Source organism: Anopheles ziemanni, chromosome 2 (assembly GCF_943734765.1).
Source record: "Anopheles ziemanni chromosome 2, idAnoZiCoDA_A2_x.2, whole genome shotgun sequence".
In the NCBI taxonomy this organism is placed as follows: Eukaryota; Metazoa; Arthropoda; class Insecta; order Diptera; family Culicidae; genus Anopheles; species Anopheles ziemanni.
Window position 1 is genome coordinate 18,269,322 of NC_080705.1, and position 24,985 is coordinate 18,294,306.

The 24,985-nt window shown below is 44.3% G+C and overlaps 4 protein-coding genes across 4 annotated transcripts; 1 reads left to right on the forward strand and 3 right to left on the reverse strand.

The window, feature by feature from the left end:
• Positions 1-1,508: 1,508 nt before the first annotated feature.
• On the reverse strand, positions 1,509-12,072 carry LOC131281652 (choline/ethanolamine kinase). The gene is made up of 7 exons (XM_058311002.1): positions 11,520-12,072; positions 5,484-5,816; positions 4,015-4,619; positions 3,800-3,940; positions 3,453-3,723; positions 1,963-2,223; positions 1,509-1,891 (listed from the first exon to the last, which is right to left on the reverse strand). Exons 1-7 carry the CDS (start codon positions 11,538-11,540, stop codon positions 1,778-1,780), a joined length of 1,746 nt encoding a protein of 581 aa, XP_058166985.1. The 5' UTR covers positions 11,541-12,072; the 3' UTR covers positions 1,509-1,777.
• Positions 12,073-13,268: 1,196 nt separating this feature from the next.
• LOC131293100 (gastrula zinc finger protein xFG20-1-like) lies at positions 13,269-17,677 on the reverse strand. The gene is made up of 4 exons (XM_058321180.1): positions 17,590-17,677; positions 16,267-17,501; positions 14,595-14,682; positions 13,269-14,506 (listed from the first exon to the last, which is right to left on the reverse strand). Exons 2-4 carry the CDS (start codon positions 17,470-17,472, stop codon positions 13,269-13,271), a joined length of 2,532 nt encoding a protein of 843 aa, XP_058177163.1. The 5' UTR covers positions 17,473-17,501; positions 17,590-17,677.
• Positions 17,678-17,766: 89 nt separating this feature from the next.
• On the forward strand, positions 17,767-19,760 carry LOC131289361 (nucleolin). Its single transcript, XM_058318600.1, has 3 exons — positions 17,767-18,196; positions 18,263-19,074; positions 19,152-19,760. The coding sequence occupies exons 2-3, from the start codon at positions 18,376-18,378 to the stop codon at positions 19,554-19,556; spliced, it is 1,104 nt and encodes a 367-aa protein (XP_058174583.1). The 5' UTR covers positions 17,767-18,196; positions 18,263-18,375; the 3' UTR covers positions 19,557-19,760.
• A 1,352-nt stretch (positions 19,761-21,112) lies between these two features.
• LOC131282802 (E3 ubiquitin-protein ligase RNF10) lies at positions 21,113-24,581 on the reverse strand. The gene is made up of 4 exons (XM_058312347.1): positions 23,826-24,581; positions 21,974-23,712; positions 21,579-21,695; positions 21,113-21,510 (listed from the first exon to the last, which is right to left on the reverse strand). Exons 1-4 carry the CDS (start codon positions 23,893-23,895, stop codon positions 21,127-21,129), a joined length of 2,310 nt encoding a protein of 769 aa, XP_058168330.1. The 5' UTR covers positions 23,896-24,581; the 3' UTR covers positions 21,113-21,126.
• Positions 24,582-24,985: the final 404 nt, after the last annotated feature.

Genomic DNA, 24,985 nt, shown 5'->3' on the forward strand with positions numbered 1-24,985 from the left:
ATACACCCAAAATTAAAACCATGATCACAATCAGATTAGTTTATTAAATGAAGTAATTTATTTGCTTATAAGCTTACAAGATGTGACACGTGTTTTAATGTATACTATAAACGCTTCACTTACAATGGGACACATTACTCGTTCTCGTCTATCACCGGGAGTTTACATGATACCACTAGTAATTCCTAGCGCTAACTACAATATACGTATATTGTAATATTTTCCCTTCTCGCAATTTATTCACCATTCCGCAATGTGATAGGATATTGATTCGTTTGCTAACGGATTAATTTTATCACGTTTTTGTGCACTGTTCCCGAAAGACAATCGTACAAAGAAAGGTAACGAACAACCATTTTGATACATTGGAATAGCAATTCAGTACTATAGGGAAAGTAACAGCTTTATATAAATACGTTCGTCTGATTTTTAGTAAGGTGCAATAAACGCGCGTGTTTTTTTATAATTTCTTTTGAGGCTGTTAGATATATATGAAATTTGTATTACCCGAAACAGCAGTCTAGCATTCATGTAAAGAGTATTGGGATAATCAATGTGTAAATCACACGCACAGCACATCATTTAGCAATTTTTGAGTAGCTCTTAGTTGGATCGATATGTTTTTGATTTCTAGATACGAATGTGTTTCTTTAGGCGCTTTTGATGTACTTGCTATGCTATCTTCCAAATCCTATCGCACGTTGCCCCCCTTCCGGTCTATTCAGTGCAAAATTTGAATAGTTTATTCTACACTATGAAACATATAAACTATCAATTGTTTGCAACGGTTTCAAATCAACCACAGTCCCAAACCGTCTGCGTTTGCCACATTTGCGATCAAGTCTTTCTAATCTTTTTTTCCGCTTTCGAAGATCATTCACATCATCTACCACAACACATCACAACTACACGCTGATGAATAGTAGCATGCCTACGCATAAAATGGGTTATTGAAAAGTATTGAAAATAAAAATATTACGCATTATCATTTATTGCAAAATACCAAAAGCTCCCTGTAGACAACATATCAAACTTATAATAAAATAACTTGCTTATCGTTATAAATTCGTCGTATCACCTCTTCTATAATAGTCTAAGCATCCTCTTCGTACTTCAGTTATGGTTTGTTGGTTTCGGTAGGAAAGTTAAAGTCGTTCACAAATATCATTCACGAAAAAGCGTCAGTTAAAGTACATAATAAATTGTCACAACATCCAAACACCCACGCGGTAGATAGCGGTAAGTACGTCTACAATTAATAAATAGTCCAAACGATAGACCATGATAAAACAATAGGTGGATACTTAAACTAGCTCAAGGAATTACTAGCAAAGAAATTAAAATAAAAACTCACTGTGGCAACTAATACTGTTACGATAGTGACGGTGAACTTTAGCTTGGATGACTGTTTTTTTTTCTACGCAAATTTTAAACACGTCCCGTCATTCTTCTGAAACCGAAAATTAATCTACGCATTACGTTAGTGCATAAATTATGCTATTAAAAAAAACTAAGGCTGTGTAATTTACTGTAGAAGGTATGACATGGGCACTGAATGTGTCTTTTCTGTGGCCCATGCTTGACCGGTAAGCTGTACTGGGAGGGAAGAAGCTGTTCAACAGGCCAGATCTACTAGTTCTCCTTCATCAACCGAGATTCAGTTTGCTTCCTCATGCTTACTACATCGACCAAGCGGTCTAAAGCGCACATGTCTGCCTGTATTCCTGGACCGTTTTCCCGGCACGACAAACATATTATTTCGTTGGTGTCGTTTGTTTCACTTTTCCGGATCCACTGAGGATGCCTTACGGGTCGAGTCAACGATGTTCGCCGTTTCGATATAACTCTTCTTAGCCGAACGGTACTGATTTAGCCGGCAGATGGCGTATTCCTGTGAAAGAACAAATGTTTAAAAGCTATATCCTGGAGGAAATTCTTCATTCAAACATTCTATCCACTTACCAAGTAACCAAATTCGATTTCCTGATACACGTTCACGATAGCCCAGAGACTCCAGAACAGATGGGACGCCATCGTGAAGCACTGCACCTCACGCCGCACATGGTTGATCTCATCGGTTCCCACACTGCCCCCGCTACTACGATCGGAAACGGAACCCGCGTCCGATGCTTCATCGTAGTCTTCTGCTGCACTGTCACGATCACCGTACGATAGCCGTTCCGCGGGCGCCAGATGGCTCAGGTACTGACGGATGAACTGGTCCTGGATTTGGAGGAAAGCACAAATGCACACATCACAGGTCATTAATTGATGCTGATTCACAGGAAAGCAGTATTCTCTCAAATTGTAGTGGGCCTCTATCTACACCGAGGCGCTACAATGAACATACGCAAAACTATTTTCATTCATTCGTTGCACTGTGTGTTTGATTGCTTGTTTGTTAGGATCCGGGGTAAGGAAAACCAAGTAAATCTTATAATTAATTAAAAGGATGGAAATGGACATGTTCAACAGAATCTAGTGTGGTGAAACTAGTGATTTACACTAACGCACACTATGCGAGGCACTTTTAGCCTACTGATTTTGAGTTGAAAAGTGTACAAAAGTTCGATAAAAGCAAATAGGAACGAAAGATCAAAGTGTGCGTAGGAGTTTTGCGAGACAACACAAATTGTGCGCGGATGAATGAAACGAAACGAAACGAAAAAATGTGATAAATGGATGACAAACTCTACTTTTGCAGATCGCTAGCGTGGCGTGAGCGGTAGCGATCGCGACCAGACGATCTCTCTGTGTGTGGCTGCGCTGTCGCAGTGAGTTTGCCCCGTTGCGCCCGGATGTCTCAGCCACACAAAGCCACACACACCCGAGGAAGACCCCCCGGGAAGCAAACGTGAGGCCTTTCTAGAACGAGAGGAAACCATTACTGACGCTCTGGCACGCCGGCACGGCCATCGTCGCGGCCCGCGCGGGCTAGCATTACGGTGGAGGAACGAGAGTGCTGCTGCTGTACGAAAATACTTGGTACGTTTTGGTCCTTATCCCTTTATGCCCTCGTGGACACACACTGTTAGGGGACGAGTCCGGCCCGGGACGGGAGTTGCTGCCGCATACTCTTGTATCGACTCTTGTGTGTGTGTGTGTCTGTATGCTTTGCCAATTAGCGAACGCAAGCTGGGTTTGCGGGGGATGCTCATATTCTAGCGCGGCCACTCTTGATGCCTCACAACCACCACCACCACCTCCAATACCACCCATCTCCCCCGAGGTGACGCGAGGTGTGTTTGCCGAACTGAAGAGAGAAACAATAGAGAGCGCAGACAAAAACAAAGAGACGGAAAAGAAGAGAACAAAAAAAAAAGAACATAGGGAAAAGCACAGTGTGACACAGGAGACTCTTGTCCTGGCTGCTTGGCTGGCACACTACTACTGTTGGTCACCGTCACTTGTCGTCTGCACTGTTCGAAGTGTCCTCGAACAGGGTGGCTTACCTGTTGCTCGGCGGAGGGATACTGGTCCAGCTTGTGGTAGAAGTACGGCGATTCGCTGTTGGTGTAATCGAACGTCCACTCGAGGAAATGGTTGGCGAGATCGAACCCGCGATAGTTGTAGGCACAGTACTCGAAGTCGATGATCATCAGCTCCGGCTCGCCGTCCGTCAGCGAGGGCACTTCCGAAAGGGCCTGTGAGTTGCCGCTTAGCACGGAGTCGCGCGTATTATCGAGGTCGTTTTCCATGTGGTCCTGGTCTAGGGAACGTTTCCTAAAAAAACCAACAACATTAAGATTACATTATTAATTACATTGTTATAGTTTGTCGAGCGGACACCATTTGTTACCTTGAGTTACGGTTGAGATTAATATTGCCACCATTGGATGGAGCAAGTATATGCCCTTCCGGGACAACGCCATTCGATATCAGAATGCCACTAAAATGCGAATCGAGCTGAGTGGATTCGTCAAATGATTCCAGCGTTGTACTGTTAGTAAAAGATAATCATGAATTATTTGACCATTCGATATCCTTGTCCAATGGCTGGACCTGATTACTTACCATTCATAATTCTGACCACCAGCCGTGGAGGAATAATCCTGCCGAAGCAGTATATTTCCCTCCTGCAGATCGTTGTGACAAAACACCACCGGAAAGTCTTCACTCTCGATCACTGATCGTAGCCACTCGACCTCCGCCACCAGGTCCATCTCGGTCAGAATATTCGCTTTTTCGCTATCGCCATCACCACCATCGCTATTGTTGTTGTTGCTGTTAGAAATTATGGTTTTGTCCGTTATGCCCTTCGCAGTTGTGTTGTTCCCATTGGCGCGATCACGTTCCATTGTCTTGAGCGTTGTCTCTACACCCTTCAGCCAGCGGTTCATGGTGTTCCAGATCCAGTCCGGTTCTTTCGACACCGGAATGTCCATACTATGAATGGCGGCCATCTTTTCGGCGATCTTGAGCGAAATCTTCATATCGCTCAGTTCGGCCGTCAGCAGCGCCCGTGCCGGAATGTATTGCTCGATGCGCCCACCGGGGAAGATGCCGTGCAGCTTAGGACCTAGCTTCCGTTCGCTGAGCAGCGTGAAGACGACCGATTCGGTGAGCATAGTTTCCAGAGCGTGTTCACCGTGAGTTTGCCCGTAAATCCTTAGAAGCACCTAAATGGGGGAAAATAATCGAGACGAAAAACAAACAAAATCGATTAAAATATCTGCAAAAATGTGTTTCTCCAGTCTTGTGGTAGATTTTAGGATTAAATTAAAGTACCCTCGGGCGATGATGATATCCTTCGTATAAAAGCTACATTTTTTAATTAATCCACTAAATTCTTATTTGACCGATGAACTTTAGTAAATTATTTCAGCGTGTTTTTCATTATCTGCGTGTTGTTTAAATTCGTTTATTCACAACGTTGGGTGAACCTACACTTTTATATTATAACCATCCAGATATTTGATGCTGTGATGGAAAACCGCCAAACGAAATCTAAATTATCATCAGGTCCAAGAGTTGGCAGCGATTGTTTCAACAATTGGAAGCAATCAAAAGTATGATCGAACAAGCGCGATTGTAACTTATAATTAGTGGACAGTCCGGGAATACTCGCAACAAAAACCAAGGGAGTACTATCTTATCTGCTGACGGTAATCGGGACTAAATTGGTTGCGAAAACTCGGTAGGCTCGTGGGGGCAAGACATGGAGATACGACCATTTGGGAAGATGCACAAAAACGATGGTGTCGGACAAGGAAAGTTCTCGTTCAAGGTGATGTGTGTTCTTTGAGATGGAATGACAGATTCTGTCGATTCAAACGAGGCAATACAATCACAATTGCATGGTGGCGTAATGATTGATGCATGACACGTGATTAGTGCAGGACCGGTTATTTAAACGACACCACCGATGATTACCGCATGTGGGAGTGTTGCTATTCGTTTCCCTTAAAATGCCCCTTCCCCGGGGTCGCTAGTAATAAAAGAAAATAACAGAATTTAATACACAACTCGGAATCTATTCTTACCTCCTTCGGTTCCAGCATGTTGGCGCAGCTGTCCTTCCGGGCACGTTTGTTCCCGTTCCTTCCCTTAGACCTCGTGTTTGCCTTCGGAATGTCTTCAAGCGCCGTACCGGAAGAGGCATTAAATGAGCTCCGGCGTGAACCTTCGTTCGATTTGACACCGGCCGCATTGTAGTAATGGTGCTCCGGTAGGCTGACGTAGTAGAGGAAGTTCGAAAGGCCGCCACTGATCCGCTTGAGCTGCAGCTCGTCGGCCGAGATAGTTTTCCACGCTCCGGTCAGATAGTCCCGGCAAATCCGAGCCGCGATGTCCCGCATCTCGGTGGGAGAGTTGGCCTGCGAGTGTGGTTGGTGGATGGAAGAAAAGAAAAAGAGATCGTAATTAGCAAATACCGCTAAGGCGAACGTTCGAGAATGTCGCAGTGCAGAGTATGGCAAGGTGAAAGGCAACAAAATGCGTTCATTTCCAACCTACCGTAGCCGCAATTAAAAGCTAAAGCAAAAGAAAGAAGCAAACTCCAAGGTGCGGTGGCAGGGATCGATGAGGGATCCTCTTTTCACCGAGTTACACCCAATTGCTATGAAAAATAAAAACGATTCTTCTCACAACACTCCGAAAAGATATTCTACAAAACCACCGTACCACGATTTCTCAGTTATAGTCTAGTAAAGTTTCTCGAGTCACTAAAGGTGTGGGTCGATTTTCCTGCCCTGTTTCCTTTTTCCCTTTATGTTCACACACGCAATAGGTTGTTGGGCCAATGCCAATTTCGCTGGTGGAAGCATTCAGCTTGACGTCGCAGAGAGAACTGTTGAGGCGAGCAAGAAAACAACCCACCGTGGCCCTTCTTCGTCTCGTACAAACGCAGCAAAAAAAAAGGGTGTTGCATATTTGCCAAAAATCGATACCGACTCGGACATTCTTTTCGTTTAGTCGGCACGATGCAAGGGGAAAACTCTTGTAATTGCTTCGTTTGTTTTGAAAAATGAAAAAAATGATAATCAAAACCCTTGTTCGTGACTATCGGATAGCATATCGAAACTGTTATAATTTTACAAGGTAAGACCTTTTGCATACCACATATGCAAACTTGGTAAACTCGCCTCAAGGGGGTTGTGTTTGGGTGTGTAACAACAACAACAACAACAACAAAATCTCCCTTGCCCTAAGGCAAACAAATCTGCACAGCACGCAGGCGCATCCGAGAACGGCTCGGAGCGTAAATAGCTCTGTATAGTAGTGATGACTGTCTCCGGACAAGTTCAACCCACGAACGGTTCTCGCCTGGTGCCGCTAAAGAATACCGACCATTTCTCACGAGTCTCCGGGAACCGCCGAGCTGACCGGTGCCGACTCTTTTCGGTGTCCTCATCGATCTCGTCGTCGTCGTCGTCGTTGTCACTGCTAATGGCGTAAACAACAGCTGTGGTGTTGTCCCCGTCGGATGGGAAGGCGTGGCGCGACGTCTCGCAATCCTTTTCCTTGAAGACGACTCTCGTACACCAACACACCTGATGGAGGAACACTTTCCGCACGTCGTTTAGTGATGACGTAGCCGTGTGGCACGGACTATCGGAAGGCGGCAGCAAGCCGCCGGGCAAGGCAGCGCAACAACACGTAAACAAAAACACGTGGATCGAAGCAGATCAATGCTATGTGCTGTTTTTCTACTACTGCACTACTCGGTAATCATGGTCGTATGCAAAAAAAAAAGAAAAAAATGACCTAACGATTGAACACGGTACTGTTTTACACAATCATCCGCAGTTCAACATTATGTCAGGAAGTCGAACATACCGAAGCTTAAAATAGAACACTAGAAAAGGGCCATTCGTTGGCCATATTTTCTATTTTTCAACTGATTTTAATTTAATTTTTCAATAGCACATGTAAAACAATGTTCACTGATGATATAATAATCATCCATGACGCTGGACATATTGAAATGATTAACACGTTAAGCCCTACGTCGGCCCCGTGGGGCCGACAGTGTTCTTCCCCGTAAGCCGGCGTCGGTCTGCTCGGGCCGACAGAGCCCGTTGGGTAGACCGGCGTTTCTACGAATCGCTGGCAGAACGGGAAGTAGTACAATTTGCGCGTAGGACTTAACGTGTTAACAGCTTTAATCAATCTCTTCACGCAAAGAATCAACTAAGAATCAACTTACAAAAGATATTAATATGTATTTCTTGACTAAGCTCAAGCTGTATACAAATTTTATTTAGTTCTCAATTTTATTTACACTCGCAATATTGAAGCAGTCAGAGTGACTGGTCCTGGCAGAATAGCCTAAGGCATAAAAGAAAATAGTTATATTCTAGTGTGGTTCATACAAATAATTTTTAAACCGTTATAAATGAAATGAGTTATTTGTAATTTATCTAGAATTTCAAATTTAGCTAAAACCATAATTTAAATTAGCTGAACATTTTCACCGAAGGAAATAAAAGCGAATCTTATGTTGTTTGGATAAAACAAAATTCACGTGCTGTATGAATCATCCCCAATTTGTACCTTGAAATCTGAGATTCTACATTTAGTTACTTTGTTAGTAGTGATTACCGGATAGTTATAAAATCAATGACTAAATCCCTAAAATCTATAAAAACTGCATTTTAACATGCATTTCGATTTTTCCTAGAATTGGACCCAATTTAAAATATGACTCATGACTTCCGTGCGCTTTTGCTTCGTGCTGCAAGCATGCTTTTGAATCTTTTAGCACACGACTATAATTCGATGTACGAATAAGTAATGTGTCATTACGAATATGACTACTTTACCAACCAACAGATCGCTGTAAGCCAATGTCCAGCTAACATTATAAACATGCATTTGAGGCACAGATAGCCTTCAGGCAGAACCGTACATTGCCATTGGTAGGGCCGAAATGCTCTCAACCGAGCCAGTCTGCTATGGGTCACGACTATGGCCAACGGGGATGGCAGAAAAGGAAGGTTTGCACTTTGTGTTGTACTACTACGATATTGATCCAACCGTCAATCGCGGCCGTCATATGGAAAAGCAAATGAAGGCACACGATAGAGAACTTGACAGGGTAGCCTTTGTTATTGCGTCTTTATGGATTGGGTGGACAAAATATAAATCTTTCCTCCGAGACGGTGGACGGCCGGGATCTTTTTCACAATGTAAATTTTCTCTTAGCTCGGGTTTTGGTGATTCAACCTTTAATCATGTCCACCAATTATGTCGGTTGAAAGGGTCAAAGGGTTTACATCGATTAGTGACCGAGAGGGTAGCTTATTTGTCTAGCCAAGCATCTGAAAGTAATGGAGAGTGAGAAAATCTACATGTTTGATTTTTCTTCAAAATCAATTGCAGCTGAAGAAATATTTGCGGCGGACCTAGTGAGGTAGGGTGACTAATGTGTTTACATTTTTAATAAGCACGAATTATGGTTATACTCGATTCTAGCGACAAAGAAAACGATAAGTGGCGAAGTTAAGGGAGAAAAAACAAACTCAAAGTCATCCCACACTCTAAAGGTAACGCAACCATGCATTGGATGAATGCCATTATTTTTCGTAACAAACGGGCGAAATTACGCTACTTATGTGAGGACACGTGCCAACGTGCCGGGGACTGAATTAAGTGCTGTGCAAAGCTTAAAAGAGGTTTCTGCTGTGCGGTGAACAAAAAAAGCAATTCAGAGACATATGATTCTTTCACCTTCACCTTCAGCAACTGTTTGAGGGATCCACCACCTCCATCGGGACACTTCTGGATGCATGGATGGGAGAGACGAGACAGAAGGGGGAGAGAGAAAAAAAAGATTGTACATTTGATCGTAATTAGATTCTACACGTGCCGTGCTGCTAGAGTGTATCGTAAAAATTTCTTCTTTTTTATATTCTATTAGTGTGCCGGCAGATGAAAATCACATTTTAGTAAAACGTGACAAGGGAATTGATGGCCACCGATTAGTAGTTGATCATGGCGCGAAATCCCACCCCCTCCTTTTGCTACCAAATCCAACTGAAGACACGTTTGTGACAAAGTAATATAATACCACGCATGGATGTAATTAACTTTAGCGCACCTGAAACAAGGGAAGGGAACCATTGCCGGCGATTAAATCTGCGTTGTTAACGAAGTGGCCTATCACTTGTCGTTGATTGGACGGCTAAGACGAAGAAAGGCTTGTCCAAACGATGGATTTCAATACAACTGATAACCGACTGAGTCAGTCGGTCAAAATGGGCCGGTACTAAATGTTACATTGTTGCGATGCCAAAACCACCGTCCTATTGTGTCTGAGTGTGTGAGTTTTCCCTAAGGGTTGACAGTTAAAATTCATCATTAGATCGACGAGGGCTCTAATCTACACTGCGCAGAAGAGGGCACCGCTGATAAGGGAACTAACTACAACCAACATCCCTTCGTATTCTTCCTGTTATTTTTGCTCTGTTTCCGAAGGGAAATAGTTTCCTGAAGTACACACAAACACAGTACAAAGTGCTACGTATTTGCTTAAACTTATCTTTTTCCGCCGCATCTTGTGTTCGCCTTGATGATACCGACCTTCGAGGAGAGCAACTTGGCAGCAAAGGGCAATAACGCAGTTGTTTCGTTTATTAATGGTTTTATCTTCTCGCATTTGCAAAAATATGCATATAAAATGTTTATCAAGTGTTTTCGATAGATTGTTCCGCTTCGTCTGGTGATAAAAATGCAGAGTAACGTGGCAATAGAGTGCACACCTTATATGGACCTTGACGTATTTCTATGAAGCAAATATAAATTCTTATTCACACAATATTCGATGCTTTGGAACATAATGTATTACTTGGAGTTTTACAAATCCTTTAGCAATACCATTAAATTTAAAAAAATAAAAGATAATTTAAAGCTGCAGTCCTTGTTTCATTTTTAGAAAAAAAACATTAACACGGTCAAATTAAATCACGAAACATTGTTAAGAATTAACTATAATCCTTAGTCGATATATCTTTTCATTAATATGGGAAAAAAAACTATACAAATCAATCTCTTTACCAAGTTTTTCTGCCCTCCTGCATTACGCCCTCTTTCATCCTACCTTATTGTATGAATCCTTTTCTTTTTAGTTGAGCGCACGACCAAAAAACTGATAATAAAAGTAAATACTTTTCGTAGACGGCATGTTTAATGCCATGGCGAAAAGACAAGACTACTATTCACATTGCATCTGTACGCATTGTGATAAAGGGAAGTGTGACGTCGACCGAAGGAATGTGTGAACACGAAACAACCAACCGCTAACGAAATGGAATCACCGGAACGTGTTATCGCCCGACGGTGACAAATTTTTTATGAATTTTTCGAGAACTAAGGCACAGGTGGTGCCTGCGGCGGCGGTTCATACTAGAAATCGGATTCCCCGATGCGGTTTCGCTTTTCAAACAGGTAGCAGATTTCTCAATGACTGCCTCCGGGGATTTCCATCAACCGCGCAGGCAACGGGTCCATCGGTTTTGTTTTGAAGATCTTACTATTGGTTACGGGATATTCCCAACGGAATCCAAAGTTCAATCTGCGCAGAAGAGCGAAGGCATGTACGCACATTCAAATGTGCGCCGTAGCGTTGTTGTATACTGAAACAGACGGTGAAGGACAGATTTCTACATCGTCGTGGCGGCGAGTAGAAAAGGCTGCAAAACGCATTCGCATTGACACCGAGGATAACGACTACTGGTTCCGGGTAAAGGTTAAGGCAAGTTCGGTGATTATAGCCCTGTAGATACTGCGTACCTAGCTCGAAATCATAACAAAAATCTGTCTAAAACTGCTCATGATGTAACCGAGGAGCACGTCTTCGGCCATCCGTAACCAATTCCACCTGCTACGCAGAGGCAACCGAAGAAGAGATCAACACGATCCATCGCGAAAGTCGTCTGACAGTTTGTACCGCATTGTCCCTCAGACCGATCACGCCATTTTTCTTACGTTGGTGTGGTGGGTAGGTATAGGTGGTAGGTGGTTCCTGCAAGAGATGGTGTAAAAGCGATAACAGCTGCCAGACACCTACTGGCGCTTACCTTCGCAATGAGGTTGTTCATCCTGTGACGCAATCTGCAAAATTTGCTGCCAACGGTAAATCTTTCCCCTCGGATGTTTCCTTCGCCGAAAGCGGTCCCAAATCTTTCGATTGTGTTCCGACCTGCGCTACGATTGGGGTATCGGACGATGGTTTTTATCAGCACGCCTGTGGGGGATGATCTTCCTGGATCTGTTCCAAAATGTCCCAGCTCTCACGCGCTGCGATTGCTGCTACTGTGCTGATAAGAGCGTTCGTTCGCTTCTAGAGGAATGCACTGTGAAGTCGTTCGACGGTGATTTTTGAACTCCACGCGCAAGCCTTCGATTGTGAGTTGATAACGTTGCTCTCCACGCCGGATGGAAAATTTAGTGGGAAAGTATGATGCACAACAGCTGTCAAGGCACACTTCGACTCTGTTCACGGCACTTTTGTCTGGCTCGGCTACGTAAACTTACAAACGCTGATTATAAAAATAGTAACATGAAATCCCCGCTACGCACCCGCGTTTTCACTGGGCGTATTTAGAAGGCACGCGGATCCGGGTATGAACGATGCAGTAGTGGTAGTCTATATCAAGTACTTTCGTTGTTATCAGTTCTATGTAATATTTTGTTGAATATTTCGAACGATTCCGGAAACACTATTGACTGAGTTTTTTCTTGTACGCTTTCCTTAGCAACAACTACTACACAGCGATGCAGCTCGTTCTGCAAGAGATCACTTTAGAGAAAATTACCACACAACACAAAAGCAATGTGCAATCTAACTTTTCACTGATCACCAAACCAGTTCCGATACGCGAAACAAAACAAGTGCTGTACTTTGAACGAACCGAACGCATTGACCGCCTGTTTCAAACTAACTCGTTGCGCGAATGCAGGACTAGATTAGCAGCTGCGGCAAGTCCTAGTGTTGGGACTCGGAAGACTCGAAGATTGGATCCCTAGACGAATTCTAAAGATTCAAATCCCATTTGACGGATTGGCGGTTACAACTAGAGGTGTACATGAAAATTGTATTTTTTTTATTATGCTCCCATTAGGATTGAATGGTTGTAATGGCTTGTATATAAAACACAATTGATGTATTATACGAATTTAAATCCATCCAAGTAAATCCATTTATTAGGTAAAGTTTTAATAAAATAAAATAAAATGAGTGAATAAATTTCATGTTTTAGCTTCCGCTTGCGTGCCGTAGATTGTAGGTAACATTTGAGGGTATTATGATTGGGAGCGCGGAAACGATAAACTTCTCGACGCTGGCCCATACAAAAGGTAAACAACACTTTGAAAAAAGCGACAAAATGGCTGGGCGTCTCGACGATCCACAACGACGCCACCTGCGTGTCGAGACGATGCGCGGATACGAATCGACGCGCGTCGTTATCGTCGAGCAGTTTCAAGCACCTCCTGGTCGATGGATCTCTATAGACCGTATGTGTCCGAAGCATATGTGGGTTCTATGGATCTTGGTATTTACCAAGAACATGATAATTCAGGATGCACTTTTCATATCAACGTTGTGTTTAGACAAGTCACTTTGATTTATTTAGCCATTTGGCCATAGTATAAAACACACCAATAACTCGATCGTTTTGAAAATTGATTAAAAATCAAAGTGCTCGAAACTTGTTAAAAACTATATATTTATATACCTTGAAATACTTGTATAAATACCCAGGTTGCTATTCGAGTAAATATGCGGAAACTTTCGAGCAATAACGCGGAACTGGATCATAATACCCTCAATTAATGTCCTTATGTCGATCGTCATTTTTTTTAGCTTTTTGAACCCCGGTCCGTAATGCACACTTAGCTTCTTGGTGATGTTTCAGCAAGCCAAAACGGCTAAATTTTCTGGAACAGAAAGTACATACAAACGGATAGTCGCCTGTGTGTTGATATTCGTGACGCTTTATATCGGAAAGGTACATAAATGTTTTCTTGCAATATTTGCACGCGTACGGGCGCTCGCCCGTATGTGTGCGCATGTGATTTTTCAAATTTATGTGGCACACAAACAACATGTCGCACTGTGTGCACGGAAAGGAGCGGTTGTTGGAATGACGCATTAAATGTACCTTGTAGTTGCCCTTTTTGGAAAATCTTCTCCCGCATATCTCGCAGCCGAACGGGCGCTCATTGCTATGTAGCATTAGGTGCGACTTGAGGTTGCCCTTGCTTGAAAACTCTTGTTTGCATATGTCACAAACATTCTTTTGCGGTTCACGCTTCGTAAAGCTGCAAATCGGCTCACCGTCACTGTCCACGAGGCTTTCCAGGTGCTTCGGCGGTTGTTCAACAATTTCTACCTCCATCTTCACTGTTTCATTATCCACCGGTGCTGGGTCGCACTCAGCCGGTTCAGTATCCCCGTCCTCGAAAAATTCATCACTGTAGGACGATGCTTTCGCCTCCTGTAAGTCTTTTTTTTCTTCTCCGGTAAGCTCTTCCTCAGGAGGCTCGTATGGTTCTGATTCCGTGAGATTTCCTTCATACACAATCATCGAAGATGCATCGATAACATCCAACTCATCGTCGAAATGATCCAATTCAGTTTTGATTTCATTTTCATGATACTCCGAATAGTCCGGCTCTGTCTGTATTGCGATCTCCGATGCGTTTGCTGGGATCATGTCAGCGTTTTCTACCTGCTTTTTCGTTACTGTAGTATCTTCGATGATGGGCTGTAGTTTTCGTGAAGTAGGAAACAGAATTTTCCTCATTTTCCTATCCGATGTTATACATTTATCTCGTATCACGTACGCCTGAGCTATCGCTTGTAGGCAGGGATTGCAGACAAACTCCGGTAGGCCATCATCTTGGGTGACCGTAATGCCGAAACATTCCGTGATCAAACTTGCAGCCGTATGTTTGAATTTCATCAGCTCGATGGTTTCAAACAGCGAGCAATAGTCCTCCACCTCTTCCATGCACACGCGACAGATATCCATCGCGTCCTTTTCCCGGCCAAATCCGAATGCTGTGGAAAAAGTTTAACATCACAGGATTAACAATCGTGGTCTCATGGTTTCAGTTCCTTTTAATTTCTGTTTTAATCACGCACTTACTGCGAATATGAATTAGAAGCACATTCACAATAGAGTGCTTCACTGAGACAAAACAACATCGAACTAAACAATCAACACAGCTAGCTGTCAGTTGTCAAACCTTCTTGAAAGTAGTTTGACGTTCGCATCGGAGTGATGCATCGGTATGTTGGTTTACCCGGGGAAGGTAAAAACGAGGGGTAGAGGTTGCCGAGCATAGCTTTGATCTCTGACGAAGAAGACTTTCTCCAGTGCATCGGGAAGCGTTCTTTTTTAGGGATGAGAAGTGCGTGATAATCTCGTGGAAATCCGCATGAAACTCTAAAGGACACAGCAACCCAAGCTGGTGTGTCAAAATATGTAACCAAAACTAGTGAACGTAGTGTGAAAAGTGTGTAAAACTTTCCTAGTTGGTTATGTTCTGATGTGCAATATTTAGGGAAATAAAATTTCGAAAAGTGCAAACAACCTGGAACTAGTGTCACGTAGAAAAGTATCTACAGTAAAAAAGCGTAAAGATAGACACAGAGAAAACAGGAAAAGCTGCTGATGTAGGAATGATAGAGAAACATAAGTAAACCCAAATTTAGACTGTCTCCTGCAATTAGCATACGCTCATAGAACGGTGGTAAGCAAACAGAATACATACGACAAAACGTACACAACATTTTCATTCAATATTATACTCCAACAGGAACAGGCGCAACACAGCGTATACAAAGTGTTTTCCAACCCCCCACTCCGAAATAAACAAAGTGCGTACACTTAATAGAAACAAGCACCTTTCCTACAAAAACCACCTCTAACATGCGCAGCAGAACCGAAATGGTAACAACCACCCTGGACGGTTCCGACTTCGATGAGGATTCCGACTTTGAAGACTCCGAAGAGGACTGGAAACCGGAAAAGGGTGATCCGAAGAGTTTGAAGCGGAAGACGCGTGATATTATCACCGGCACAGTAAGTGGTGGCAGACGGGGCAGTGGAGGCCGTAGTAGTAATGGCAAGAAGCGCGGTAGAAAACCCGCCGCAAAGGGACGCGCCGGAAGAAAAAGAAAATCAGGAAATCACTCCGACGATGACGACGATGACGATGAAGATGACGATGAGGATGACGGAGATGATGATCAGTCGGACAGTGAAGAGGGCGAACGATCGACACCGCGAGCCCGCAAACGAGGCCGACCATCAGGTGCGAAAGGAGCAAAACGATCCAATGGACGAAAAAGTCTTGCCAAAACATCCCCGTCCACTTCGAAAGCTGCAGCTAGTACCGGAGAGCTGGCATTGAAACCGATCCCGCGAAAGGTCGTAAATTTGGCCAGCAGCTTCCCGGACAAAAGTGGCTTCCTTAAGTTGTTCGCGTACCGTGGCGATCTGGAGGAAGGCATCCGAGACAATCTGAAGGTGTGCCTGTGGAGACGGGACGGTTCCAGTCTGCTGCAGAAGTACTTCCGGGACAAATCTGCCGACGCCACTTCGCCACAGTTCATTTCCTCGATGGTGGTAGGCAATTTTCAATTTCACGCATGGTTGTAATGGCTTGTATATAAAACACAATTGATGTATTATACGAATTTAAATCCATTCAAGTAAATCCATTTATTAGGTAAAGTTTTAAAAAAATAAAATAAAATGAGTGAATAAATTTCATGTTTTAGCTTCCGCTTGCGTGCCGTAGATTGTAGGTAACATTAATGTCCTTATGTCGATCGTCATTTTTTTTAGCTTTTTGAACCCCGGTCCGTAATGCACACTTAGCTTCCTGGTGATGTTTCAGCAAGCCAAAACGGCTAAATTTTCTGGAACAGAAAGTACATACAAACGGATAGTCGCCGGTGTGTTGATATTCGTGGCGCTTTATCTCGGAAAGGTACATAAATGTTTTCTTGCAATATTTGCACGGGTACGGGCGCTCGCCCGTATGTGTGCGCATGTGATTTTTCAAATTTATGTGGCACACAAACAACATGTCGCACTGTGTGCACGGAAAGGAGCGGTTGTTGGAATGACGCATTAAATGTACCTTGTAGTTGCCCTTTTTGGAAAATCTTCTCCCGCATATCTCGCAGCCGAACGGGCGCTCATTGCTATGTAGCATTAGGTGCGACTTGAGGTTGTCCTTGCTTGAAAACTCTTGTTTGCATATGTCACAAACATTCTTTTGCGGTTCACGCTTCGTAAAGCTGCAAATCGGCTCACCGTCACTGTCCACGAGGCTTTCCAGGTGCTTCGGCGGTTGTTCAACAATTTCTACCTCCATCTTCACTGTTTCATTATCCACCGGTGCTGGGTCGCACTCAGCCGGTTCAGTATCCCCGTCCTCGAAAAATTCATCACTGTAGGACGATGCTTTCGCCTCCTGTAAGTCTTTTTTTTCTTCTCCGGTAAGCTCTTCCTCAGGGGGCTCGTATGGTTCTGATTCCGTAAGATTTCCTTCATACACAATCATCGAAGATGCATCGATAACATCCAACTCATCGTCGAAATGATCCAATTCAGTTTTGATTTCATTTTCATGATACTCCGAATAGTCCGGCTCTGTCTGTATTGCGATCTCCGATGCGTTTGCTGGGATCATGTCAGCGTTTTCTACCTGCTTTTTCGTTGCTGTAGTATCTTCGATGATGGGCTGTAGTTTTCGTGAAGTAGGAAACAGAATTTTCCTCATTTTCCTATCCGATGTTATACATTTATCTCGTATCACATACGCCTGAGCTATCGCTTGTAGGCAGGGATTGCAGACAAACTCCGGTAGGCCATCATCTTGGGTGACCGTAATGCCGAAACATTCCGTGATCAAACTTGCAGCCGTATGTTTGAATTTCATCAGCTCGATGGTTTCAAACAGCGAGCAATAGTCCTCCACCTCTTCCATGCACACGCGACAGATATCCATCGCGTCCTTTTCCCGGCCAAATCCGAATGCTGTGGAAAAAGTTTAACATCACAGGATTAACAATCGTGGTCTCATGGTTTCAGTTCCTTTTAATTTCTGTTTTAATCACGCACTTACTGCGAATATGAATTAGAAGCACATTCACAATAGAGTGCTTCACTGAGACAAAACAACATCGAACTAAACAATCAACACAGCTAGCTGTCAGTTGTCAAACCTTCTTGAAAGTAGTTTGACGTTCGCATCGGAGTGATGCATCGGTATGTTGGTTTACCCGGGGAAGGTAAAAACGAGGGGTAGAGGTTGCCGAGCATAGCTTTGATCTCTGACGAAGAAGACTTTCTCCAGTGCATCGGGAAGCGTTCTTTTTTAGGGATGAGAAGTGCGTGATAATCTCGTGGAAATCCGCATGAAACTCTAAAGGACACAGCAACCCAAGCTGGTGTGTCAAAATATGTAACCAAAACTAGTGAACGTAGTGTGAAAAGTGTGTAAAACTTTCCTAGTTGGTTATGTTCTGATGTGCAATATTTAGGGAAATAAAATTTCGAAAAGTGCAAACAACCTGGAACTAGTGTCACGTAGAAAAGTATCTACAGTAAAAAAGCGTAAAGATAGACACAGAGAAAACAGGAAAAGCTGCTGATGTAGGAATGATAGAGAAACATAAGTAAACCCAAATTTAGACTGTCTCCTGCAATTAGCATACGCTCATAGAACGGTGGTAAGCAAACAGAATACATACGACAAAACGTACACAACATTTTCATTCAATATTATACTCCAACAGGAACAGGCGCAACACAGCGTATACAAAGTGTTTTCCAACCCCCCACTCCGAAATAAACAAAGTGCGTACACTTAATAGAAACAAGCACCTTTCCTACAAAAACCACCTCTAACATGCGCAGCAGAACCGAAATGGTAACAACCACCCTGGACGGTTCCGACTTCGATGAGGATTCCGACTTTGAAGACTCCGAAGAGGACTGGAAACCGGAAAAGGGTGATCCGAAGAGTTTGAAGCGGAAGACGCGTGATATTATCACCGGCACAGTAAGTGGTGGCAGACGGGGCAGTGGAGGCCGTAGTAGTAATGGCAAGAAGCGCGGTAGAAAACCCGCCGCAAAGGGACGCGCCGGAAGAAAAAGAAAATCAGGAAATCACTCCGACGATGACGACGATGACGATGAAGATGACGATGAGGATGACGGAGATGATGATCAGTCGGACAGTGAAGAGGGCGAACGATCGACACCGCGAGCCCGCAAACGAGGCCGACCATCAGGTGCGAAAGGAGCAAAACGATCCAATGGGCGAAAAAGTCTTGCCAAAACATCCCCGTCCACTTCGAAAGCTGCAGCTAGTACCGGAGAGCTGGCATTGAAACCGATCCCGCGAAAGGTCGTAAATTTGGCCAGCAGCTTCCCGGACAAAAGTGGCTTCCTTAAGTTGTTCGCGTACCGTGGCGATCTGGAGGAAGGCATCCGAGACAATCTGAAGGTGTGCCTGTGGAGACGGGACGGTTCCAGTCTGCTGCAGAAGTACTTCCGGGACAAATCTGCCGACGCCACTTCGCCACAGTTCATTTCCTCGATGGTGGTAGGCAATTTTCAATTTGTGACAAATATTAATTTATTATTGACTCATTGTGCATCTTTATTGCTTTTCCATTGAAGTACTCCTGCTGGGAAGACAAACGTTCCGACGAGTACATGGAGGTGAAGGTACGTTGCATCGAGCAGTCGAAGCAGTTGCGCGTCCAAATTTACGACGCGGATACAATCGAAACGAAGGCAAAGGAAGAGTATGAAAAGTTTATCGCGGAACACGGGAAACCGGTACTGATGGCTGGTGGTGCCGGTAGTCGGACAAGCGGCAATGGTTCTCGTAGTCGAAAGAAGAAACGCGCCCAAAACAACGACACCGAAGACGATGAAGAAGACACCGCGGATGAAGAGGAGCTAGACGAAGAACAAGAAGACGAAGAAGGTGGAGGTGAAGGTGCTCCCGAGGAGGAAGACGATGAGGCCAATGCCGATCGGATCGAGGATGAATGTGAGGAACCGCCTCAGGAAGAGTAGGAAGATCATCCATTTTTAGCTGCAATTTACATCGTTTCGCTTGATAATCTAAACGTTTTGTAAAAACTTCTAGTAGGCGTATGAAGCGTACATCTTTACACATAAACACACGCACTTACGATAACCCTAGGACGACCTGGACGGGCATTATTGCAAACATGCTACAAACTGATGAAGTTTAATCGTAAAATATTCAATTAACAATATTTGACCATCTTGTAGTAACTGAAGAAATTTTGCTATGTGGTTGTTTCATCCGCTCAAGAATTTTGGTAGCTTTTAAAAACACACAAGTTAAATGTGTTTGAGAATTAAATAGATTTATAAGATTTATTTATAATGACTTATTCCCTGTCGTAACGCAACAGCTAGAAATAGTGCCGTTGGCAAGTAGAAACAACAAAAGGACAAGCTGTCGATGAATGGACTCCTTGCTAGTTAAAATATATTTTTTCCGTTAATACTCTTAATGTTGTTCAAAGCTATCCATGGCCGGGTCGTTCTGACATTTGTACACGAATTGATAAAAAAGGTATGAATAATCCATCTTTCTTGCAAATTTTGGTTAAGTTTACCATTGAGCAATGTAAAGAAGTTTCCCTTGTTTTAATATTTCGAATATTTTGGACAGATTCTAGGGTTTATGATTTTCGTGATGGTCATTCATTCGGCTCATCTCTGTGGTCGTTCAAGTGGAAAGAAATGGAAAATGCTTCACATGAAAAATACAATCCTTAAACGGAAAACCGTGTGAATTATCAATGTTAATAATGTTAAGGAAACGAAAACGCACGTCAACGAGGGAAACCCTCTAAACTCGCACACTATGCAACAGATCCCCCGGCCGACTCTCATGACGATATGATGAAGATACTGAGGAGAGTGTGCTTTTGCCAAAATCTTGTTCAATCGGTGGATCGATGTGGAGATTAACTCACTAGATGTAAGTTGTGTAAACCCATATGTGAACAAAGCAAATAAATGATACAGACGATTCATTGTTTTAAATGAAACAGACGAAGTTTTACACCTCGTTGCGATTCTTGCATTTGCTTGACGGGCGCAGTTTCAAATAATAAATACTCTTCTTATCTGCTGCGTATAATATTTATTGTTGTTTTACAAGCATGTTTTCGGTCACATTTGATTCTATCGATGTTGGTTAGATACTCCTGCCGGCGTTAGGAATTTTATTCCCAAAAGTTCGGGAGGGTTTTATTTATTTTTTAGTTTTTTTGTAAACTACAACCCAATCGTAATGATATAATTATAGAGAAAATCTGTGTTTCAAGTCGTTATTTCTTCAAGCAAAAGTATAAACGAGGACAATCTTACTTTCCGAGTTTCAAAATTAAAAACTACGTAACCTTCATTATCCGTTACCGTTTTACCGTAAGAACCAAATCTTAGAAAACTTGTTCCCGATGTTAGGTTTTACACGTAGTCGGTGGATTTATAATCGGACAAAGACTGAGACTTACTGGAAAGAAAATGACAATAAATTTAAATCTAAAATTTTACATGAACAAAACGGTACGCACATTGAAACAAAACGAAGTTATTTTTGGATCTAACTTAAATTCATCCCAGAAGCGAAGAGGAGTGTTTTCTTATTCTTCTTACGCTTGCCTCCACCACCGTTGGTGGCCGATCCTTCTGTAGCGCGCGGTAGCGAAACCTTCTCGAGGGCGGCCTCAATCGCGCGTCCAAGGTTATTATTGAAGCGTGGCGCCCGAGCGGCCAGCACATCTTCATCGTTCTCGTCCTCATCGACGTCGGACATTGGTGCAAGCGTATGCCAAGCAGCTCCACGTGACGTTCCCGCGGTAGATGTCATGCGACTGCCAGTAACCTGGACCACTTTCTGAGCAGAAGTGACCGTCGAGGGGCCTGCGGCAGCACCTCCAAGCGTTGGCCAACGTTGGTTGTTGGTGGGTGCTTGAGTCGAAACCATCTGTGCGGTTGGGAACACAGGTTAGTACAATGATGTAAACAAGCGAACATAAGCTACTCTTATTTTACCTTCGACCAAGAGGGAAGTCCAGTGTTGGTGCTAGATCCGGAAGAACTGGAAATATCGCTCGGGACGGGACTGGACCCAAGAGGCGAAGGTTCTTCGTACGACTCGTTTGTGCCACACTAGAAGAAAAAAATGATTTAAATTTTTATTTTGCTGCCAAAACTATATGCGATTAATTATTTACTAACGAATGACTAAACGAACAACATATTTCTAACGCTTGTATTGCTAAACTAATGTAGCTTTTCCAAAACAAATACTTCATTTATCTTGAGTTTTTTTTTTATCCAATTGTCGATGAAAGTTTGTTCGTGTTTTTAATGCAAACGTTATAAAGGAATGTACAAATTAAGGTCAGATCGGATACAACTATCACAATAATGTTTTTGGTGCTTACCGTAGGGAACTGCTTGGTCGAATTGATGGAAATACGCGCCGACCGTGCCATCGCCTTCCCGAGCTGACGTTCGTTGAACTCAAAGATTTGCTTTTCGCGTTTCTGTTCCGCCCTTTCACGTTTCTGACGCGTCCGCCGACGGCTTGTCAGCTCGTCCTGAAACTGTGCCAACACTTCACCCGAGACGGGTCCATCACTTTGTGCACCAAAGTCCAGCTCGACCACTTCGAACTGCGTGCAGACGGGCAGATGCTGGAGGTACTTCAGACGACGTCGGAGGTTCTCGTCCATCGAGCAGGAATCCTTGTGCACGACACGACCCGTAACACGCCGGGGGCTCCGATCGAGGCTCCCATAAGTGGCCTGAAGCATGCGGCTGTTGATGGAGTGCAGGAACAGGGGCTGCCCGTCAACCGATTGGTAGAAGTAGTAGTGCTGTCCGGCACATTGCGCTGTCGGTACGATGTCGATGTCACCGACGGTGAAGTTGCTATCCTCATCGATCACAAAGTCGGGCGACGTGGGTACAGTTGTCTCTTCGCCCGACGAATCGACGGATTCAACATGCTTCTCGTGTTCCACCGGCGGTGATGGTAAATCGATAGCGGCACGATCGTCTTTCTTTGCCACGGGAAAAGCGATCACCGTGGTAGAGACCAGCTTGTCGCGTTTCTCCGCAAGCAGCTCGAGAGCTTGCTGGACGAAAACAATTTCCGGTGCATCGGCACCATCCGCTACGAGCTGGTTCTCCAGCTCCATTCGTTCGCGGTCCATTATGTTCAGCATCTGCTCCGTATCGGTTATCAGCAGCTTGGTGAGGATGTTATTTCCTCCGATGGCGTCAAAGTGTGGAATCTCGCAGTTATAGTTGTTCCTGATCGCTCCCTCCTCCATCACCGGTACCACCGTCATCGTGCCCTTCTCGCGACGCATCAGCTGCAGCGTTACGTATTCTCCGTTGCCGAACGCATGGAACGGCTTGGAAACGGCCGGGCGTAGATCCGGCAGGTGGATCGCATCGTAACAGATCGGACACTTGCGCCATGCCTTATCCGAGAGCGCCAGATAGTGTAGGATGCATGGCCAGCAGTAAACATGGCCACACTTGGTCATCTTCGCCGCCACTGGTGGATATAGGCATATCGGACAGCGTGGCTCCTCCGAGCTCAGAACGTGGATCTGTTCTATCTTGCCCCACTCGACCAGCTGATCAGGTACGGCCAACAGTGCCCCGTAGTCTTCATCTGCACGCACCACAAACTGGCAGTTGGCCTGCAGGAACTGATCCTTGTTGTAGCTGGTCGATGTAAGGTGCTTCCGCATGTAACCGTTGTTACCGGTGCGGGAAAACCGAGCCGGTTGGTCGCGATCCCGCGGAGCATAGTGGAAGTTCAGCAGGTGGTTCAGACTCTGCTTCTTCGAACCGGGTGAAAACACCGAATGCAATTCTCCCCGCGCGCCGTATCCCGTCGGCGGGTTCTGTCGAGCCTGGTCGTCTAGCCCGGCGGTTCCACCAGCAACGAGTCCGGCGGAATCACCCTCGCCGACGTCACCATCCGGCAGTACCTTCGGTGGGCGCTGAGAACGTTGGCGGGCGTCATAGTTGTAGTTGTTTTGATTACGAGTTTTGTTTGCCTGATTCGGCACTTGCTTTCCGGAACCGGCCCCGTGCCGATGGTTGCCAGTGTCCGATTGGTCGCCGCGACGTTTCGACTGGCGAGGCCACTTGACGGAAACATCTACTGAAATAGGAAATCTATTTGAAACAACCACCAACTTCAAGATAACAGCAAGGGTAAGAAACATATGTTCACCTTGGAGAAGAAAACAACAACAATAGTTGTTCACCTACCTTGACTTTTCTTCGTCTCAGAAACCTGCCCCTTGGACAGATTCTGATTCGTATAGCGATTCTTCTCCATGAGGGAGGCTTTCAAACGGTGTTACAAAGTACGAAACCACGGAAACTTCTACGGCGAGGCCAAAAGAGCCTTTCGCTTCTTCAGTGCGGGGGTGGGTCGCCCCGGTGGGAGTGCAGCGACGACGGCTGCGGTGGCTGCTGCTGACGCTAGCGACGGCGGAAGGTAACAGGCATTCGTTGCGTTGCGGCTTCATTTTTTCGTTTAGTAGGCCATGTTGGGTCACCTCTCAAAAAGAAATCGTGAAGAAATTCTTCTTCGTCTGGGCCGTACCGGAAATAAACGAGCTTAACTTGGCGCTTTCGCAGCGCGGGCTAGAGCGTTAATGCTCTGAAAGGCGGGGCACGTCTCGTTAAGACACTTGTGAACACCGGAACGGAAACGTTCGCTGGATGTCGTCTTAGCGTGAGAAAAAATTCGTGGCTTTCTTTTTCTACCTTTGACGGAATGTACGCAGTGATGAGATGATGGTGATCTGCTTACGATCGCGTGAACTTGATGACGTTTTCCGATGAAATTTAGGCGTGATTTATCGGGCAAGAAAGTGGAGGATGATGCTTACAGTGTTGAAATTTTGAACCGGAAAGCCAAACACTAGACGGATTCCACCGTTTAGAAATCGATGGGGACACCGAAATACCACTGTATGATATTTTCGTTACGAAGCAGCTGAGCAACCCGTCGCGACAAAAATGGCGACGAACGAATAATCACGAAAACGAGGTCTTCAATGACAGGGTTGCTTCTGCAGCACCCAGTGCTGCCAGATAGGCAGAATTGAAACCTATGGAAATAATATTAATTATTATACTGATTTCAAATAAAAACGCGCCATAACTTTTGTTAGTATCGATTTATTTTAGTTAAATGCCATGTTTGGAAGCGATTGTGCTGGTAATTTTCGAAAAAATCGTTAAAATCTACAAAGCTGTCAAACTGTTGATCATTGATGTATTCTGACACTGACAGCTGATTGTCATAGACTTTCTAGACGAAAATACGAATCGTGCGGATAAAAAAGGATATTCAGGGATACAAAGGGATTTTCAGATGATATAATAACAGCAGCAGCATTATTACTAACTGCAGCACA